This window comes from Aotus nancymaae, unplaced genomic scaffold (genome assembly GCF_030222135.1).
Source record: "Aotus nancymaae isolate 86718 unplaced genomic scaffold, 86718_ANA_hifiasm-v0.15.2.pri h1tg000040l, whole genome shotgun sequence".
Taxonomy (NCBI): domain Eukaryota; kingdom Metazoa; phylum Chordata; class Mammalia; order Primates; family Aotidae; genus Aotus; species Aotus nancymaae.
The window spans coordinates 125,306,653-125,328,061 of record NW_026988454.1 but is presented as its reverse complement, the minus strand read 5'-3'; the positions used below and the strand labels follow the sequence as shown (position 1 = coordinate 125,328,061).

The 21,409-nt window shown below is 51.7% G+C and overlaps 1 protein-coding gene across 6 annotated transcripts in view; it reads right to left on the bottom strand.

The window, feature by feature from the left end:
• The window catches only part of LOC105725320 (copine-5), a 151,525-nt gene extending 140,570 nt beyond the window's left edge, over window positions 1–10,955 (bottom strand). Inside the window, exon 1 of one of the 6 annotated variants that reach the window (XM_012464301.3) lies at window positions 10,226–10,955. In XM_012464301.3, the coding sequence (XP_012319724.2) occupies window positions 10,226–10,320 (95 nt within the window). In that variant the 5' untranslated portion in view covers window positions 10,321–10,955. The remainder of the gene's footprint in view (window positions 1–10,225) is intronic. The other 5 variants (XM_021665516.2, XM_064361098.1, XM_064361096.1 and 2 more) reach the window with 5 other exon arrangements.
• Between the last annotated feature and the right edge of the window lie 10,454 nt (window positions 10,956–21,409).

The window sequence follows — 21,409 nt, the reverse complement described above, 5'->3', positions numbered from 1 at the left end:
TGGGCATGGTGGTGGGTGCCTGTAGTCCCAGCTACTCAGGAGGCTGAGACAGGAGAATTGCTTGAACCTGGGAAGCAGAGGTTGCAGTGAGCCAAGATTGCACCACTGCATTCCAGGCTGGGCGACAGAGAAAAAAAAAAAAAGTTGAGTGTAGGAATTGCAAAAAAAAAAAAAAAAAGGAAACAGGAATCCTGATGGTCCCACAGAAGCCCCTGAGGTACCGACCAGCATCCCTCCATTTCTGTATGGAGGAATTCAACACAAACATCTGGCAAGTGGGGTGGGAGAGAGGTGACATACATCAAGTATAAGATCTGTGCCAAGTCCTTTGTTATGTACTTAGCCTGTGACACTCCATTTACCCTCCATATCAATGCCAGAAAGTAGACTTTGCTCCCATTCTACAGGCAAGGCCACTGAGGCTGAGTGATGTGCCTGGCGTCACCCGCTTGCCAAGAAGTATGCAGAGATTTGAACTCTGGAGTTCATGCTCATTTAAAGGTGCCCTGGGGAGTGCTTGTGCTACCAAAGCCAAGGTGTCCCAAAGCCTCATCTGGGCCAGCATTGCTACCTCTTTTCCTCACTCTCCTATTTCCCATCCTCAGCCTCTCGGAGCTGCTCCCAAACAAATGACTGGAGAGAAGGACCGGAGGGTTTCCCATCTCCTCCTGCCCGGCTCCAGACCTAACAGGCAGAAGCAATCCGAGGAAAGCAGGGCGGGAGCTAGGAGGAGAGGGACCTTGGCACCCAGCCCCTGGCACATGCCCATCTCCCCTTTCAGATCCTGTTCCTTACCCGCATTCCCTGTCTCCCTGCCAAGCAACCTCACTGAGGTCTAAAAAGCAATTTTCACATGGCTTAAAGAGCTCTCCTTCCTGGGGCAATTTGCATTTTTATTGTTATTAATTATTGTAATAATTGTCCCTCCCATGCTATGTGGCCAAGGGAAGAGAGCAGGAGCTCTGGCCTCAGATGCTGGAGTCCCCACATGGCCACATGTGGCCTAGACAAGCCACTTCACCTCAGCTTCCTCATCTGGGCATGGGGTCACATACTGCCTGTGTAGTTGCTGTGAAGTCACCAGCTTCAAACAAAAATGTAGGAAGCACACTCAATTCCTCTCTTTCCCTTATTCCCCCTCCTGTCCCATTCATCAAATCTTAAATGTTTCTCCTTCAAAATACACTCAAAATCTGTCCATTCCTCTGAATGACACCACCAGTATCCTCTCACTTGGGGGTCTCAGTGGCCTTCTGTCTAGCAATGTGCTTCCATGCCTGCCTCCCTCCACCCTCACCAGTCCCTTCTCTTCATGGTGACAAGAATTCTTTTTATTTTCTTTATTATTATTATTATTATTATTATTATTTTGAGATGGGGTCTCTCTCTATTGCCTAGGCTGGAGTGCAGTGGTGCGAACTCAGCTCACTGCAACTTCCGCCTCCTGAGTTCAAGTGATTCTCCTGCCTCAGCCTCCTGAGTAGCTGGGATTACAAGCACCTGCCACCACGCCTGGCTAATTTTTCTATTTTTAGTAGAAACGGGGTTTCACCATGTTGACCAGGCTGGTGTCAAACTCCTGACCTCAGGTTATCCACCTGCCTCGGCCTCCCAAAGTGCTGGGATTACAGGCTTGAGCCACTGCACTCAGCCCAGAATTATTTTTAAAGCTTCAATCAGAACTCCTGTTTAACACCAGGGCCCCCAACTGCCATTAGAATCAAACTCCTTAGCACGGTCGACAAAGCCGTGACCTGCAGCCCCCATTTCCTCTCTGGCCTCACCCTCCTCCCCTCCTCATCTCCCACACGCTCCAGCCACGCGGGTCTCCCTGCAGTCTTGCAAGCATACCAAGGCCTTTTACCACAGGGCCTTTGCACTTGCTGTTCTATCTTAATCACCCTCCTTCCACATCCTCCCTTTGGACCTAAAGCATCCCCAACAGCCACAAACTTATTTACAGAGCACTTATTCCTATCAGACATTACTTGCTTGATTAAAAATGTGTCTATTTATCTATATTCCACCCGCACTCCCATGTAGGTTCAATGAGGGAAGAGTTTGTCTGCCTTGTTCACCACTATATCCCTAGCACTTAGAACTGTGCCCAGCACAGAAAAACGTCTCAGCTGGGCATGGTGGCTCACGCCTGCAATCCCAGAATTTTGGGAGGCCAAGGCGGTGGATCACTTGAAGTCAGGAGTTCGAGTCCAGCCTGGCCAACATAGTGAAACCCTGTCTCTACTAAAAATACAAAAATTAGCTGAGCGTGATGGTACACACCTGCAATCCCAGCTACTTGGGAGGCTGAGGCAGGAGAATCGCTTGAATCCAGGAGGCGGAGGTTGCGGTGAGCCAAGATCACGCCACTGCATTCCAGTCTGGGTGACAGAGTGAGACTCCATCCCCTACTCCCCCAAAAAAGCCTCTCAATAGCAAATGAAGATCAATATCAGTTATCAAATAATTGAATGTGTCAGTCGTGTTCAGTTATTAGTACCTATTACCATGATTAAGTCGATTTAGCACATTGCAGTTTATATGGAATGTCACAGACTTAATCTCTTCAGAACAACGAAGACAGAGGATGTGGACAGGACCAGTATTTTCCACCGGTTTACAAATGGAGAAACTGAGATTGGAGAACTTAAACAATCTGGACAGGGTCCCAGAGACGATAAGCCAGGAGTGCCACTGACTTTCAGTGTCCTGCCCAGCATTCTTCCGTATCCAAAGGTGTAAAGCTGTCCTGTTGTTACTGTGAGATCTGTGCGAGGCCAGCAGAAGAGACCTTTGGGGACTGAAGCACCTTTCAGTGTTTTGAAATCACACTAAGCCTTTTTTTCTTTTTGAGATGGAGTCTCGCTCTGTTGCCCAGGCTGGAGTGCAGTGGCACGATCTTGTCTCACTGCAATCTCTGACTCCTGGGTTCAAGTGATTCTCCTGCCTCAGCCTCCCTAGTAGCTGGGATTACAGGCACCTATCACCACTCCCAGCTAAATTTTGCATTTTTAGTAGAGACAGGGTTGTCTCTACTAAAATGGGAAGTCTGCCATCTTGGCCAGGCTGGTCTTGAACTCCTGTCCTAGGGGTCCACCCCCCCTTGGACTCCCAAAGTGCTGGGATTACAGGCATGAGCCACCTCACCTGGCCACACTAAGCCTTCATATTCTTGGCTGGCAAACCGGCAGAAAGAGAGGCAGTTAGGGGTCCAACCAAGCTGTGCTTGGAGAATCAGTCACCTAACACTGGCTGTCCACTGACTGCAGGAAAATCTGAGGAGCAGGCCTCAGAGATGCAAATTCTAGGCTCTTGGAAAGCCTCCTTGCTTTCCAAATGGCCCCATAGACTCCATGGCTGCCCATCCAGCAAGCATTACCCTCCCACTCTCTTCCTGCTGACAGAATCCACATTGTTCGGATCTGATGATGACTCCCTGAAATCAGGGAAGGTGGCCCCCTGTCCCTAGTCTAGGAGTGCACATGAGACCCATCTTTGGCCCCTGAAATAGAAAGGAAAGTTACTGAGAGAATTTTGGAAAGGATTGTACTTTTCTGGTGAAAAGAACTTTTTAAAGAGAGGCCTCTGGCCTCATGCCTAGCTTCCTGTCTTTGGATTCGGTTGTGATGCCTGAAGCAGGGGCAGCCATTTTGTAACAACGAGGCCTACTGCTAAGATGATAGCAAAGTAGAAAGACAACTGGGTCCTTGATGATAAAGTGAGCTGACAAAGTAGCCCTGAGATAACCTACCTTCAGACTCACTGTGATCTGAGAAAAATAAATGCATTTCAGGTTTAAGCCATCACCAGTCAGATTTTCTGTTACCTACAGCTGAATCATTCCTACCCAAACCTGACTCCTCCCTGCCCCAGAGCGTTCCAGCCTAATCCCCGGCCTCCTCCCTAGCCTTTCTTCCCAAGGGTAGGGCATCTCCAGTGATTGCCTTGAGTCTGCACAGGGTGAACTGTGAGCTGGGAGAAGAGGTATGGCAAGCTACTATTATATGGTCCAGATGGCATAGAAGGCCAGCTTCTAGTTCTGGGTTTGCTGCTTAGAACCAGTGGCATTCCTTAGCAAGGAAGGCCTCTCCCATCCCTGGGGAGAGATGGCCTACATTTTGGTCACACTTACCATAGTTGGTACTTAGGCCTCTATCACTATCCTCCTGGAGAACCCAACCTCCAATCTCAAGAAGCCCTCAAGGCCTTGAAGTCTGAGGGAATAGAATTTGGATACCTGTCTCCAAAATGTACTCACTGTGTAACCTTGGGGAGGTCCCTTAACATTTCTGAGCCTCAATTTCCTAATCAGCAAAAAGAGAAAATACTACTATCTATCTCAGTTTAAAAGACATAGTAATTGTGATTGGCAGAAATATAAGATGGCCTTCAAGATTCCAGCCTCCTGCCTTACACATCTGTATAATCCTCTCCCCTTGAGAGTGGGCGGGACCTGAGACTACGATAGGTTAGTCACTCACGCGATTAGGTTATGATGTATGACAAAGGCAATTAGATATTCACTCTTGTGATTATAGTTACTTTACATAATACTCTGTCATAGCAGATTGGAGAGAGAATCTCCTCCTGGCCTTTAAGAAGTGAGCTGCCGTGCTGTGAGGGGGCCACGTGGCTAGGGCCTGGGAACAGCCTCTAGGAGCTGAGAGTCACTCTGGTCAAATAACCAGCAAGAAAACAGAACTTTAATCTCTCTGCTGCAAGAAATTGAAGTCTGCCACCCACCAGCGAGCTTAGAAGAGGACTCAGAGCCTCGGATAAGACCACAGACCTGCCAACACCCTGATTCCAGTCTAGTGAGGCCCTGAGCAGAAAAGTCAGTTTATGTCATGCGTGGACTTCTGACCTACAGACACTAGGAAATGAGAAATGGCTGTAGTTTGAAGCTGCTAGGGTCGTGGTAATTTGTCACACAGCAATTGAGAACTAATACAATAATCTTAGTTTGAATCATATAAAAGTATTATGGGAGGCCAGGTAGCTCACACCTGTAATCCCAGTACTTTGAGAGGCACAGGCTGGAGGAGTTTGAGATCAGACAATCAGCCTGGGCAACCAAGTAAGACCCCATCTCTACCAAAAAAAAATAAATAATAGAAAAATTAGCTAGGTGTGGTGGTGTGTGTGCCTGTAGTCCTAGCAACTCAGGAGGCTAAGGCAGGAGGATTGCTTGAGCCCAAGAGTTGGAGGCTGCATTGAGCTATGACTGCCACTGCACTCCAGCCTAGGCGACAGAGAGAGACTCTATCTCAAAAAAAAAAAAAAAAATAGGAAGGAAGGAAAGAAAGAGAGATAAAAAGGAGGAAAGAAAGAAAGAAGGAAAGAAAATACAAGAAAAAGAAAAAGTGTTATTTATTTGAATAGGTTAAAAACAGATGGGCTGGGTGGGTGTGGTGGCTCATGCCTATAATCTCAGCACTTTGGGAGGCCAAAGTGGGCGGATCACCTCAGGTCAGCAGTTTGAGACCAGCCTGGCCACATGGTGAAACCCCATCTCCAGTAAAAATACAAAAATCAGCCTGGCATGATGGTGCATGCCTGTAATCCCAGGTACTTGGGAGGCTAAGGCAGGAGAATCACTTGAACCCAGGAGGCAGAGGTTGCAGTGAACTGAGATCATGCCACTGCACTTCAGCCCAGGTGACTAAGACTCCGTCTAAAAAAAAAAAAAAAAAGTTGAGTATAGGAATTGTACATGGTTCATCCTAATACGGATGTAAAGTGCCTAGCATGCAGTAGGCACTCAGTAAATACCACTGTTTATTCCCCTAGCTCCACTCACCTGAGTACCTTGGTGTATTCAATGGTTAAATGGACATCTTTTCCCAGCACTGGCTTTGACAGCTGCCACCCTCCTCCAGGCTCCTCCCTCCCCCAAACCACCCTCTCCCTGCCTGTCAGAAGAGAGCACTCAGAGCTGTTCACACCCCTTCTGAGAGGCCCAGGGCACAGCTCCTGAGCTGGGCTGCGTCTTGGGCTCCAGGGCAGCAAAACACCAACCCGAACAGACAGCAGAAAACAATATCTCTGGGGCAGAACAACAACTGCCCACCAGCCCCATACCAGCTGGTGGGGAGAGGGTAGCCAGCAGGACCAATTGGCTGCTTCCAGACTGGTCCCACCCCATCTTCCCTGGATCTTGGGAGCCCACCATTTGGAACTGTGCATCGCTTCTCCAGCAGGACCCTGCGCAAGTGCAAAGGTTTCCTGTTATGTAAAAAATGCAAATCATTCTTTCTAACCAAGATGCTGGACCAGATCCCTGCATAGAGACCTGAAAAATAGTGGGGCCTTTGGAGAATGGAACATCAGACAGGTAAGTTTTGATTGGTTCTGCAGGGTGGCTCACAGAATCAGGAAGGGTCTAGAACAGGCCATCAGAGGAAGGAAGAGCTCTTGCCTGAAGGAAGGAGAGTCTTTAAAGTCACATTTGTCACAATGTCTACTGGTATCTAGTTCCACAAACCATCTGCCCTACTCACTCCCAAAACAACCCTTAAGAATCTCCAGATTAGCTGGGCACAGTGGCTTGTGCCTGTAATCCTAGCACTTTGGGAGGCCCAGGCGGGTGGATCGCCTGAGGTCAAGAGTTTGAGACCAGCCTGGCCAACGTGGTGAAACCTTGTGTCTAATAAAAATATAAAAATTGGCCCTGTGTAGAGGCAGGCACCTGTAATCCCAGCTAAGGCAGAAGAATTGCTTGAACCCCAAAGGCGGAGGTTGCAATGAGCTAAGATCACGCCATTGCACTCTAGCATTCCAGCCTGGGCAACAGAACAAAAACTCTGTCTCAAAAAAAAAAAAAAGAATCTCTAGATTGATCAAATCTCCAGGACACACGCAGACCCTGGGAGCCAGTTATAGAGGCAGATTTTTATTAACTTCCAGATGTTAAATAAGCACCAACATCAACTGCTATTCATGGATTAGTTCATTTAAGCCTCATAATGGATAAAGATCATTATACTTCCTTTACAGATGAGGAAACTGAGGCACAGATCGGTTAAGTAGCTTACCCAAAGTCACAGGAACAGAGCTGGGATTTGAAACCAAGGAGACAGATGCCAGAGCTCACATTCATAACCACTGTGCCAAATAACCAAAGGCTTTGTAAAAATAATTACTTGGGAGCATAGTATACTCTGCCTGAAGCAGGGGCCTGAACCTATCCATCCCACAGTGTCATTTGCCTTCAGCAGAGACTCAGCCCCATGGTGGCCCTGTGCTCTGATTCAGATGTGCCCTGACTCAGATGTGCCCCTCCGCCAGGCAGCTTTGCTTAGCTAGCTGAGCCCTAGGATGAGCATGTCAGATCACCTGCTAGGCACAGAGCAGAAGGGTCCTGGGGCTGCAGGGAGTGGTAGGCCCCCTCGTGAGGTGAAAGGCAAGTGGAAACAAGTGTTTCTGGGAGCCAGAGGCGGCAACTCATAATCTTCCCTGAAGCACTGGCCCCTCTACCCCAGCTGCCCATCCTGAGACCCTCTGGAGTTCTCACCTTGCCAGCCCCTCTGCCTGCCCCACTGTTCTGTGCCCACCAGCAGGTGTCTCTTAGATGCCCAGGGCAGGGCATGCCGTAGCCTCCTCTCCTCAGCCCAGACATTGCTGAGCACTGGGTGCAGAGGGGAGAGACTTGACTCTAACTGGTGACCATGGAGTGAAGAACATGCTGGAGAAAGCCACTCTTTGCGTCTCTTCCTCCTCCCTGTGCTCCTCTCCTCCTCCTTTTCCTCCTCCTCTCTCTCTCTCTGTGTTCTAGAACCTGAATAGTTGGGCCTGGCTAAGGCAAAGAGATGCATCTACAATTTCAAGGCCACCCAGACTGTTTTCTCACCTTCCTTCTGTTCTAAGTGACTGCTCCCTCCTTATCCCTCCCCAGCAAACCCACTCCCCCCACCTCTGGTTTTCTGGAGAACAGGAGCAGGGCCTAAGTCAGGCCTTCCTCAGCTCATGGATCATGTCCTCTGAGAGGGAACTGACCCAGGGTCAGTCCCAGAACCACATCCCCCAGGAAGGCCTCTTATGCAAGAGGGTTTGAGTCCTGAGGGACCAGATGCTGCTGCCTTAGGGTGATCATTGTAGCTTATTGAGCACCTACTGTGCGCCAAGCCTGTGCAAAGTAGCACGCTAGGTGCTTCATGCTCCTCCACTCCTGCAAGTTAATTCCTCTTACGGTATTTGGCAAGTGCCAGGCACTGTTCCAAGCACATGAGCTACCTTGGTGAACAGGTTTTTGTGAGTACATGCTGCTCATTGTTTGTACCTGACAGGTGGGGGAAACTGAGGCTTCAAGTTTGCCCCAAGTGGTGAAGCAGAGATTCTATTTCAAGGTGTCTGACTCCAAAGCGACCATATCTGCCCTTCATCTCCTTTCCTCTCCACTGGAGTAGAGGGTGCGTGGGTCTGACTCGGGGTGGGAATCCCTGCCCTCAAATGCTTACACAGTTGCTTTGAGAGGGGAGGGAGGACATCTACACACCTGAGATGTCTCAAGAGGTTTCATCCTCAGTATGTGAGTGACCCTGTGGCCCAGGCTGAGTACCCAGGGCCCAGCGAACACAGAAGACAGTGATCTCAGCTGTGTGTCTCCTGGGTGAGAGGATGCCTAGAAGTGGGGAGCATGAGGCCAGGCTTTTCAGGAGCAGGGGCCCACGAACTTGCAGAGATAAAGAAGGAGTGGAATCTGAATGGGGAATGGTCTGTTCAGAGGCTTGGAGGTGGGAAGGATCCCAAGACAACTAAAGACGACAGGCATGATTGAAGGCTGGGAGGGAGCGCCAGGCGCAGGGACGTGCATGCAGAAGGGAGGGGAGGCCATGTTGCTTCTGATGGCTGAGGAGGTGAGACTGGAACTAACGGGCCATCAGGAAGCTCCCAGCAGAGTAATGACAAGATGTAAATGGCGTTGGGAGCTTATCTTGACAACATGGTGTGTGGGACCTGGGAAAATCACAGGAGCCCTCAGAGGGCCTGGCTCGGGGGGCGGCTATGTTCAACCAGACCGCTTTCACTCCCACTTACCCCCAAGTCTTCAAGAGAAAGTTGCCCTGAATCCCTCCCTCTTTCAAGTCCCTGCCCAGCCTCTCTGGCTCTACCTACACCTCACCAATCCCACAACTTTGTAATACAGGGCTTGAGGGGCCACAAGGTCACCTCTCAGGAAGGGTCTGACCAAAGAACCACCTGGAAGAGGATGAAATGGGTGATTTGGAACAAGGGCACAGTAAGGGCTCCAGAAATGAGGTCGGTTATTTGGGGCAGGGGGCATGGCATCTGTGGGGGAACCTCAAAGTGGGTGATGCTTGCGCTGTGGCACATGATCTCCGGCCAGCCACAGAGAGACTGCACTGGGGGAAAATCCCCCCTTGCCACCCGTACCCTCTTACCGCCTGAGGCAAGCTTCCCTGAGCTAGGAGAACCTGGGGCAGACCCAGCTCTTAGACAGAGAAGCTACCCCTAAACACTGTGTGACATGAATAAAGATTGGGGCGTGGTAGCCCAAAAAAAAATTCCCCCTCCTCTTCTGTTGGATTCTACAATTTCACAGTATTCTATTCCTTTGGCTTAAGATTTTTGACCCAAGTTATTTTTTAATGGTGCCACTTTAAGTTGTTATCATGTATCCACACCTCAGTATGAATGAGTCAATCTGATCCTTTTCCAGGAGTCGATTTCGTTGTTGTTGGAAATGAAGGAAGGCTTTAAAATCCTGGGTTCTATGACGGTGGGGTAGGGGGAGAGTGGGGAGTGGAGGATCAGGATGCTGGGGCAGAGAAGAGGCAAAGAGAGAAGAGAGGAGGGCACAGAAGGGAGAGGCTGGACAAGCCTGGGAGGGATGTGGGCAAATCGCTCACTTCGTGATTTGGGGATGGTGTGATCAGAGACAGCTTGAGCAGAGACTGTAGTATAGCCTTTTACCAACTCCCTCTCCCCTCTTGGGTGCCTGGACCCCTGTTCTTGTGTCTTCATATCTCCTCGAAGCAACAGCCTGGAGCGCAAACTTTCTGGGATATGACCCCAGCCTGGCTTCCTATTCTGCAGTCGCCACCCACAGCTGGACAGGGGCTTTTGGCAGATCAGCTGGGGCGCGTCCTGGAGACCAGGACACTCTGGGAAGGGGGCGCGCGGAGGTTTAGTATCGAAGCGGCAGGGTCCGCGGGACTCTGCGTCCAGGGCCGGGGCAAGGGGACCCGGCCAGCGGGAGGCTCACCTGCAGGACACGGTGATCTCCACCTTGGTGGCCGGGATGCTGCCCGCCAAGGAGTCGAACTCGCTCAGCGACGCCATGTCCTCAGGCTGCTCCATCGCCCACCGCACCCCCACCCCAAATTAGTCAATCCCTGCGCGATTCAAGCCTCCTCCGGAGCGACTGGAGCCCTGGGCTCTCCCCCAACTCCAGAGCCAGGGCTGGGCGGCAAGGGGAGGAGAGAGGAGCGCGAAGTGGGGGCGTGGGAAGTGAGAGAGGGAAGAGGGCGGAGGGAGCGGGGGCCGCGGATCGAGGAGGGGGCTCGGGTGACGCCGCGAGGAGGCTAGGGGCCCAGCGGGGAAGCGCGAGGAGCCCAGGGAGAGGGGACACAGCGGGGAAGGCGGAGAGGGGCGCGGGGAGAGAGGTGCGGGGAGAGGGGCGCGGGGAGAGGGCGCCGGGAGGGAAGCGCGGAGTCGTGGAGAGGGGCAACGGGAGACAGACGCGCGTCTGTGGGCAGGGGTAGAGGGGATGCAGGAGACAGGGAGAGGGGCGTAGGGGGCGGAAGGCGCCGGATGGGGCGCTGCCGGCGGGGGTGGCGGGGCGCGGGCAGCGCGGAGCCCGGAGCGCCGGGTCTGCGCCGCCTCTCCCTGGGTCTCGGCGCCGGCGGCGACGGGGCTGGGACGCGGCTGCCAGCGCCACCTCCTCGGCTCGGGCTTCGGCTCCGGGGCGCCCCGGCTGCGGGAAAATCAAATCTGCCCGAAGCCGCAGCCTCCCGCCACCCAGGAGCGCCAGAGGGGGCGCCCGCAGGGGCCGGGGCGGGGCCGCGGGCGGGGTCTGCGCGCTGGGTGAGTGTGAGCGTGTGTGTGTGTGTGTGTGTGTGTGTGTGTGTGTGTGTGTGTGTGCGCGTGCTTGCGTGGCGGGCTGGGGGACGCGGTCCAGATGCTGGGGACGCGGCGGGTGACAGCAGGAGGTGGTCCTGGTCGCGCGCGTCTTCCTGTGCGCCCGCCCCCACTCACCACCCTTATCTCGCATCAGGGGTCTCCATCCTGGGGAGAGAGAGGGTTATGGGAACCAAGGGGCCCCTGTTTGAGAAGGGTCCATGCAGGGCGGAGAGGGGGCACAAGTGGGAGAGAGATGTGCATAAAAGATCCCCTCCCAGGGGTTTGGGAAGGAGGATCTCTGCTAAGTGTGCGCCCAACTCGGGGGCAGGTCTCAGTCCAGAAACAGATCCTACACGTCCTTCTGGGGAAGTGTGTGGGGGACCCCAGTGCCAGGAGGGAGCACTTCGGTTTCCCAGTGGCTCACGTAGGGTCGTGCATGGGCGCCTCCCCCAGCCTGCGGTTCCCGCCAGCCGTGGCCTCGCCAAGTCGGCTGCCGAAACCACGCGCCAGCGCCCTTCCACTCCCCCGCCCGTCGTGACCACCCGACTGAGCCAGCCTCCGGGTCTAGAAGCTCCTGCCACCCATTCTGGTGGCAACCAGACTGGGAGATCGGCCCGAGTTCCCTGGGTTTCTCTGCAACCATCACCAAGTAGGCGCGTGCTGTGTGCCTGGGGAGCGAGAGGAGAGTTGGGACACCTCTCCTGCAGTCCTCTCCTCAGCCAAGCCCCCTACGACCCCCCACCCTAGCCCAGCCTTGCCCTTCCGGGCCTGAGGTTGCAGCGCAGAGGCGTCTCCCTGAGTGAGACTGCACACGTAGACTTGACTCTAGCCCCTCCTCAGCCTCAGCCTAAGCTGTGCCGAGCTAGAGCCTCCACTTCCTTACCCACCGCCTGGCACATCGAAGCCGCCGTGCCTCGGGTGGGTGGGGAAGCCAAAAACCTGGTGCTGGGCTGGGCGGAGCTGCGCCTTCTGGGCCTTGCCTGTGGCAGCGGGACGATAAGGGGCTCCTCCGGATTCTGTTTGAAGTCAATTCCCAGAACATCAGATACTGTCAGTCAGAGATAAATACAAGAAGAACACATTCCTCCGCCTGGGACAATTTACCCTTGGCTCAGAATCAGCTGGACTCGGTTCTGCCTCCTGAAACAAGCAGCAAGGGGCAGAAGCTGTAATTCCCCTGAACAGCCAGGCACAGCTGGGTCCGGAGGCCCCACTCCACAGAGAATAATTCTGTCCTCCCTTTCTGAGGATGCAAAACTGAACTCGGAATCTCTGTGTTCCCCATTCCCCACATACCTGGCATAGACAATGCCCAAATCATACTTGTGGAATATGTTCTCCATTAATTCCATGAGTATTTGCTGATCATCTACTGTGTGCCTGACCCAGTGCTAGAGCCCTTAGGAAACCTTGTTCATAACAATAATTAGCATCATTTCATTTTCAAAGATCTGGACCAGACACCATGCTTATATATATTTTTTCTGAGATATTAGTCACATACTATAAAATTACCATTTTATAGTGCTTTGTAGCATATTCACAGGGACCACTCATGATTTTAAAATCTCAAAATAATTATGTGAGCGAGATATTATTACTTTTAATGGGAAAAACTGCAGTTACTTTGCACCAACCTAGTATCATCTACATTTAATAAGTAAGGAAGTCAGTGCCCAGAGAGGCTAAGTAACTTACTCATCATCACCCAGCTGGGGACTGGCAGAGTGAGAATGTGAAACAAGGTAGTTGAGACCAAAGGCTGACTCTGAGCAAGAGGCTTCACTCTCTCTTAGGATAGGGCCAGATGATGGAAAGCCATCTGTGAAATGAGGCCTTGTTGGGAAAAGCAACAATAGGGAGCCATTGCAGGTTGTTGAGCAGGTGAGCAGTAAGATTGAAGTTCTACCCAGTAAGCTTGCAAAGTGACAGCATTTGGAGTAGCAGTTCCAGGGTCTCTTTCTAGAAAAATGTAGACACTTGTCTGTGTCACTCCATTCCCTTTTAGTTATTACCCTTTCACTGCTGGCTATTTGACAAAGAAAAAAAAAAGAGAAAACGAAAAGAAAAAAAATGTATATATAGGATACGTGCTGTGTGCTAGGTGCAGTCCTAGGCTCAGAGAATAAAAAGGCAAAGACATAATATCTATCACCAAAGAGTTCCCAGGCTAGTGGGGGCCCCAGGATATGCAGACAGCTAAACCACAGTGCGGTATGAAGAATGCTGTTGAGGTAGGTAGAAAGGGCTCTGGGAGGCCGCGTGTGATGGCTCGTGTCTGTAATCCCAGCACTTTGGGAGGCCGGGGCGGGAGGATCACTTGAGGTCAGGAGTTCGAGACCAGCCTGGCCAACATGGTGAAACCCCGTCTCTACCAAAAATATAAAAAAATTAGCCAGGCGTGGTGGCAGGCATCTGTAATACCAGCTACTCGGGAGGCTGAGGCAGGAGAATTGCTTGAACCCGGGAGGCAGAGGTTGCAGCGAGCCAAGATCATGCCACTGCATTCCAGCCTGGGCAACAGAACGAGACTCTGTCTCAAAATAAGTAAGTAAAAGGGCTGTGGGAAGAGAGAAGAGTGATCAACAGTTCTGCCCCAGGAATGGGAAGGGAGGGTCAGGGGAAAATGCAAAAAGGAAGTGATACTAAGATGGACATTGAGATTGAGGTGATGTCTTAGAAGTTTGCTTCACCTAGAAGAACCCTGAGACAAAGATTTGTATGTGAGTGGGAGGTGTCTTGGTCTGTTCCTGCTGCTATAACATAATACTTCAGCCTGGGTAATTTATAAATAGTACAAATGTATTTCACACAGTTCTAGAGGCTGAGAAGTTCAAGATCAAGGTGCCAGCAGGTATGGTGTCTGGTGAAGGCCAGGTCTCTGCTTCCAAGATGGTCCTTGTTGCTGTGTCCTCCAGACGAGCACATACTGTGTCCTCACGTGATGGAAGGCAGAAGGGCAAAAAGGGGCCTAGCTCAGAGGTAATGCCTTTCACAAGGTCATTAATCCATTCTGTGGGCAGGGGTGAGATGGGGAAGGGAAGGTAGACAATAAAAGGTGCTTTGTCAAGCCAGTCATCGCTATAGGCAACGAGGGTATAGTCCTGCTGCAGAACTCTGGGAGATCGTAGAATGCACTTCAAACTTAGGGTGACAGAGGGGTGAGGAAGCTAGGATATGTGTTTTGTTTTGTTTTGATTTGTTTTGTTTTTTTTGAGACAGAATCTTGTTCTGTTGCCCAGGCTGGAGTGCAGTGGTGCAATCTCAGCTCACTGCAACCTCTGCCTCCCGGGTTCAAGTGATTCTCCTGACTCAGCCTCCTGAGTAGCTAGGCTTACAGGTACACGCCACCACACCTGGCTAATTTTCATATTTTAGTAGAGTCGACGTTTCACCATGTTGGTCAGGCTGGTCTAGAACTCCTGACCTCAGGTGATCCATCTGCCTTGGCCTCCCAAGTGCTGGGATTATAGGCATGAGCCACTCAGCCTGGGATATGTTGATACCAACTTCTGCCAGTCATTGGCTCAGTGGCTGAGGGCTGCTTCTGGAAGATATTAATTTCCTGGCACTTCTGGCCTAAACAGCACAGAGAGGCAATGCAAGTTCCAGAAGCCAGAGAAAGCCTTGGGCAAAGAAATGCAGTCGGGCCTGGGACTGGAGCACACTGAAGTGGGAAAAGTGAGGGGCTGCGTGGGCACTGGCAAGGCAGTGGCTGCTACAGATGGTGAACTTCTGCCTGGAGGACAAAGCTGCACAGGCATTCCTGGCAGAGGACTAGCATGAGGAAGGGCCAAAGATCTATGGTAGGGGACTGTAGTGTGACTGGAGCACAGTGTCAGGGTTGGTGGAGGTAGAATATGAGGCCAGGAGGCAAGGGGCCATGATAGAAGGCCACAGCCTCCGCTGGACACAGAGCCTTTTCAGAAGGGGACACTGGACGAGGGGTGGTCTGAAGGACACTCTCCCACTGCATGGCCAACCAGAACATAAAACACTGATCAGGAGCTGGGCTCAGTGCCTCACATCTGTAATCCCAGCACTTTAGGAGGCTGAGTTGGGCGGATCACCTGAGGTTAGGAGTTTGAGACCAGCCTGGCCAATGTGGTGAAATCCCGTCTCTACTAAAAATACAAGAAAATTAGCCAGGCATGGTGGCACAGGCCTGCAATCCAAGGTACTCAGGAGGCTGAAGAAGGAGAATCACTTGAACCTGGGAGGCAGAGGTTGCAGTGAGCTGAGATTGCACCAGTGTACTCCAGCCTGGGCAACAGAGCGAGACTCCGTCTCAATAACCACCACCACCACCAACAAAAAGCAACTTACTGATCAAGCCCAGGGGAAAAATGCTCCCAGCCCTTGCTCAGATGAATTGCTGATGGTTCAAAAGCAGCCCCGCAGATGCTGCTGCTGGAGGAGTTGTTTCTCCTTTGAGAGATGTGTCAGTGCCGAGTAACCCCGGTCACTTGTGATGTCCAGGCAAGTCAGTGGGTGAGCTGGCAGGTGCTGTAGACGTGCTGTAGACGTGCTGTCTGCGCCTGGCAGCCAGATTAGAAACAACCATGGCCCCAGCTCACCCACCACGTAACTACCGCTCGTCCCTCTGATTAAGAACGTAAAGCACGGAATGGGCCATGCCCAGAAGATCTGGAATAACCGGCATCAGCGTTTTGCCTTTGCCATCCAAGGCTGCAAACATGCTCTCTTCTGACCTAATCCACGGTGTTAATGACGGCAGAGCAATTTTGAGAGGCAACTCACAGCATCGATAAGGAGAGGAAGCCGGCCTTAGGAGGCAGAGCTCCTCACAGAAGAGACAGCTGCTGTCCCCTCACCCCTCCCGAAGCACTACTTGTAAATGCTGCCCTCCTCTCCCCTGTGTGAGGCTGGGGATGGTGAGAGAAAAGGGCACAGAAGAGCTGAAGCTCGCTTATGCATGGAACATGCAAGTGGGGCTGCGTACTGCACCTAGAACAAACTAGAAAAAGGATTCTTTACTCTGGGTAAATGCAACTTTAAGTGAGGCAGGGCACACGGTTTGCTGGGAAGAATGTGGGCTGGACTGAGCCCCACTCACGCCCTCGGCTGGGTGCCCTTGTGCACTAAACACCGTGCGCCACTACGGCATGGCGGGAACTTGAAACCGTCACAGCAGTAGAGAGGCAGGGGAGATGCAGTGTCTGATTCCATCCACTAATAGAAATCCTAGAAGGGGCTTGGTTGGAGAACATCCAGGTTAAACCCCTTCTTTTACTGAAAAGCTTAAAGAGGAGGAGTGACGGACTCAAGGTCATCTGACTTCCCTTGAAAAGAAGCTCCATGAATAACAGTGAGGCCAGGTACCCAAGAGCAATGAGGACCTGTCTCCAAAGGCATGGCAAGAGACTATGTTCTGTTGGGGTAGAGGAAGAGGCGAGAAGCCAGCCATGGGACTCTCCATGTCGCCAGTCCCTCATTCCTGCTGGAAGGGGGGCAGCCTCCCTGCTTAATGCCCCACCATCCCAGCCAGAGCCCATGCTGCCCATCCCTTCCACCTCACCCCGTGTCACAGCGCCGGCTAGCTCAGTCCATGTTCCATTTGGGGAAGAAGCCCCAGGGCCCTCCTGCAGCCAGCCCAGTAGCCCTTTCTGCCCTCAGGACCCACCCCTCCACGCTGCCCGGCCCTGGCATCTGTCTGCAACCTGGTGGGCTGAGGCTCACTGCTCACTTCTCTTGCCCTCCTCTTCCTTCCAGTCACTCCTGCTTCTCCAAGTGAGGGAGGTCCCCTGCGCTTAGTCTAGAGACCAGAACCTTCACAGCAACCAGGGGACCCACTTTAAACCAAGGTCAGGCCGTGTCGCTCCTCTGCTTAAGACCCTCCCCTGGCTCCCATCTCACTCTGTGGAAAAGGACTTGCTGAGCTTCGGGCTCTGGTCCCTAGCCTGCCCCATGACCTCTCTGACTTCATCTCCTCTCTCCCTCTACTGACTCCACTCCAGCCACACTGGCCCCTCACTGGCCCTGTGGACACCTGAATCAGGGTCTTTCTACTTGCTACTCCCTCAGCCTGGAGCGCTCGCCCCGGGTCCCTCGGACCCCTCAGGTCTCTGCCTCAATGCCCTCTCCTTGAGGAGGCTTTCCTGGCCACTCTACCCAACATAGAACCTTGTTGGTCTCATTCCCCTTATGTTCCTTTATTTTTCTTCGTAGCATGATCCTTGTCTGTTTCCCTCACTAGGATAGAAACTTTCTACAGGCAAGGACTTTGTCTTGTTCACTGTTGCATCCCAAGCCCTTAGGGCAGGGCCTGACACATGGTAGGTGCCCAGTTTGTGAGATGACTGAGTCCAAGTTCACCACTGGCCTCCGAAACACTGACTCCGTCCACGTGTCAGTCTGGTGACCACGTGTCAGTCTCAGACAGGGCCTGAATCTCCTCCACCACATGCATCTTATCTATCCCCCACCCAGCAAACATTTGTTCGGCATCTGTCATAAATTCAGCTGTTCAGTTGTTGTTTGACAACTATCACATTGTGATTTTCTGGGCCCCTTGGCCAATACCACAGAGAAGGGAAGGGATTCTTACGTGTTTACTGAGGATCCACCATCTAATAAACATGTAAGAATTTAATATCCGTCACACATTTATTTTTTATTTTTTAAATTTAATTTAATGTTGGCCAGGTGCGGTGGTTCACACCTGTAATCCCAACACTTTGAGAGACCGAGGCAGGTGGATCGCCTGAGGTCAGGAGTTCAGGACCAGCCTGGCTAACCTGGTGAAACCCTGTCTCTACTAAAAATACAAAAAAATTAGCTGGTCATGGTAGCACATGCTGTAATCCCAGCTACTCAGGAGGTTGAGGCAGGAGAATTGCTTGAACCTGGGACGCGGAGGTTGCAGTGAGTCAGGATCGTGCCATAGCACTCCAGTGTGGGCAACAAGAGCAAAACTCCAACTCAAAAAAAAAAATTCAATTTAATGTTTTAAAGACAAAGTCTCACAGGTTGGTCTTATACTCCTGGCCTCAAGCAGTCCTCCTGCCTCTGCCTCCCAAAGTGCTGGGATTACAGGTGTGAACCACTGCGCCTGGCCTTCATCACATATTTAATCTTCACAATAAGCTCACTGTCCGACTTAACAAAACAATATTCCTCTATACCATGTGCTGTGCATAGGTCACCAGGAGAGACAGAGAGATGAGGGAGATGCAGTCTCCTTAGAAGCTCAGTCCAATGGGGTTACTGCGTGAATTTCGAGTTTATGTTCTAGGAAATGATTTGCTCCATCTCTCAGATAAGGAAATTAAAGCCCAAAGTAGTTCAGTGATTTAATTTGCCCAAGTTCACACAGGTCAGTGGCAGAGACAGATGTAAACCTCGAGCTATGCGTGTCCAAAGCTGCTGTCTTTGCTCCTTTAGGCAGTGCCTCTGCTCCCCGGCCTGGCTCAGGGGCCTGTCCAAGAGCCTCAGCCTCTGCACGGCCCAGGCCCAGGTCTGAGCCCCTCACATGTCTGCGGTGCCTAGCCCAGCACCACAGGATCTGTGCCCAGGCCTTGACCCTGCCACTCTTCACTATGTCCAAGAGTAGACATCCCAGTGTGTAACCTCCCCCACCCCCTACCCTCATACACATTTAACCCAATATTTAGCTTAATATTGTCAGTCACAGGATTAGAGGCCTCCGTCCTGCAAAGGACTTTAAAAGATAATCCAACTCACCCAGATTTTACAGATCTGGGAACTGAGGCCTAGAGAAGGCAAGAAATTCACTCAAGGTTGTTTTGCCCATAAGCAGCAATTAGACCCAAGAGCTCAGAGGCACACTGATTAGAATCAGTCTCCTGGATCTTTTCTTCCTTCACCTCAGCTCCTTCAAGGGGGGATGGGTTGCCTTAACTTCCTGTTGATTGATAAGCAGAGATGTGCCATCTGTGTCATTTGGCACAAGGAAGACCAAAGTGACGTTTCACTGCCCCACCCACACTACAGGGCATATCCAACTGGAACCGGCCCCATTTGGTTGCTCCTGGGCCTTTCCTCCTGCCGTTTCCTCTCTGCCTGGCCCAAGTCCTACCCATCTTTCAGGTACCATCTCTTCCAAGAAGCTAGCCTGGATTCTCCCCGTCCTACTGAGTTTCTTTTTCCACTGAACACCCAAACACTTAACTTTGGTGGGTCCGTTTCTCCTTTCTCCCTTGGCAGGGGATGTGCCCTGGAGGGAGGGACTGGGCCTTCTTACCCTGGTTCTCCACAGCCTGGCCTTTCCCAGCCTCAGCCTCAGCCCCTTTCTCTTTCTTTGTGTTGGGTTTAATTTCATTTAAGTACATCACCCTCCCAGCCAGCCAGTCTACTCTTAGGCCTCCTGAACTCTCTCTCTCCATTCATTGTAAACCCATTTCCTCTTGTTTGAGCATCTTAGAAAATGGAAAATGAATCCTCACATTTCTTCGGACACTTAAAAGCAAACTAGGTCCACCCTGAAGTCTCAGCCTCCCAGCGCTTGATGACTTCCTGATTGTCATCGAGGGCGAGAGATGGAGCAGCTGATTTTCACGTGGGCGGCCTCTCCTTTCTCTCCTGCTCCAGCGGCTGTGAGGGTCGGCTCAGGCTGCAGGACTCTGCCCTTCCCTCCCTGAGGCCAGTGTGTGGGAGGGGAATGGGGCTGACATTTCACTCTAGCCCTGAGATTCTTGGTCACCACTGTTCCTTGGCACCTGCCTCCCCTGGCTGTACCTGTACCGGGGCAGCCTGAGAAGGCACCAAGGGTGAAACACTTTTTTTCTTTTAAGCTCTAAATTCATTTTCATGCCAAGCTGCTTGTATTTGCCTGCCTGGCTGCCAAAGGTAACTGAAACGTGCAGAAAATGCCACAAGCCTGGCTTCTTGTGGAAGCTTAAGTCCCGGTGGCCCTGCCCCCAGGGCTCGCCGGCTCACATCTCCAGCAGCCCGCTGTGATTTCCTTGCGTTTTATTAGTTCTGACCCTACACTGGGAGAGGAGCTCATCAGACACACTTCACATCTTGCTTCCTCCACCTCTGGCTAAGCACCATTGCCCCGATTACGGGAAGTATTTGTTCCCCAGTTCTCTGATAATTCTGTCAGGAGTCCAGTGAGGCTCAGGTGTCAGGCTTCGGGAGCTGACAGCCCCTTGGAGGCAGCTGGCCTGCTGAAGGGGCCGGCTGTTGGCAGGGGAGGGGGAGGTTTGCAACAGAGTGCCAGGTTCTCTGGTCTCTTCCTCCAGCTTAAAAATGGGGATAATAATATAACCATATTACCATTCCTTCCAGAGTTGGTATGAGATTCCAATTAGATGAGGATGTGCTCGGAGCTCCCTGGGAGAAAAATACCATCATAAAATCTTAGAGGTTTAAACTAGATGGAGTTAGAATGAGAAGTCTGGCCCTCTCATTCTACAGATGGAAAAACGAAGGCTCAGAAAAGGAAGTCACCAAAGTCACACAGTGACTCGTCCTGGCTTGAAAACCAGTTTCCATATTTTTTCAGCTGGAGGGAGGAGGGAAAAAAGAATGGTAGGGAAACCATCCCTGTGTGAATTAAGAGTACAACAGGGGGAGAGAGCAGACTCCTAGCTCAGCCCTGCCAAGGCTCACCAGCAGATGCGGTACCTCCATCTATGAAATGGACTCATTTATGAGATGGGCACTGTGATGCCCTGTCCGCAGCTCTTCAGAGTGGATTCATGGAATAATACGAGAAAGTACCTGGCACCTCATGAGTTTCCCAAACACAAATTCCCTCCCTTCTCTTCTTTGATCTTAAACAGATCACAAATGCTTTCAAAAAGGGAAGCACGAAGGGAACATTTCCTTCAGACCTAAATGTTGCCCCCAAAATAATGAACTTTAGACTCCCTTCCCTTTGAAGGCCTTTCTTATACAGCGAATGTGAAATTCCCACTTGCCCCTGTCACTGTAATGAGGAAGTAGAATATGACTTCTCTCTCCTCCCCACTATTTCTGCTGCACAACAGCTTCCTTGCAGGTATGCAGCACAGAAGCTCTTAATGGGGCAGTGGCCAGATCCTCACAAAGAGGAAAGTGATTTCTATGAGATTAGCTGAGTGGTGAGGCTAATACAGTTAAGATCCAATAAACATCCTGATGAGGGTCATTTGTGTGCCCTCCCTCCTGCTGCGTCTCCACAGGCCCGGCTCAGCCTCTGCTTGGAAGGAGCTTGGAGACAGCTGAGGCTAGGGCCAGCCAGGCAGCTCGGCCTGGGGACACTCTAGGATGGAGAAGTCAGTTGGACACCCCCAGTCTGTAAGGCAGGAGATTTAGGTTCTAACCTCTGCCCTGCCACCAGATTATTCTTTTGCTGCAC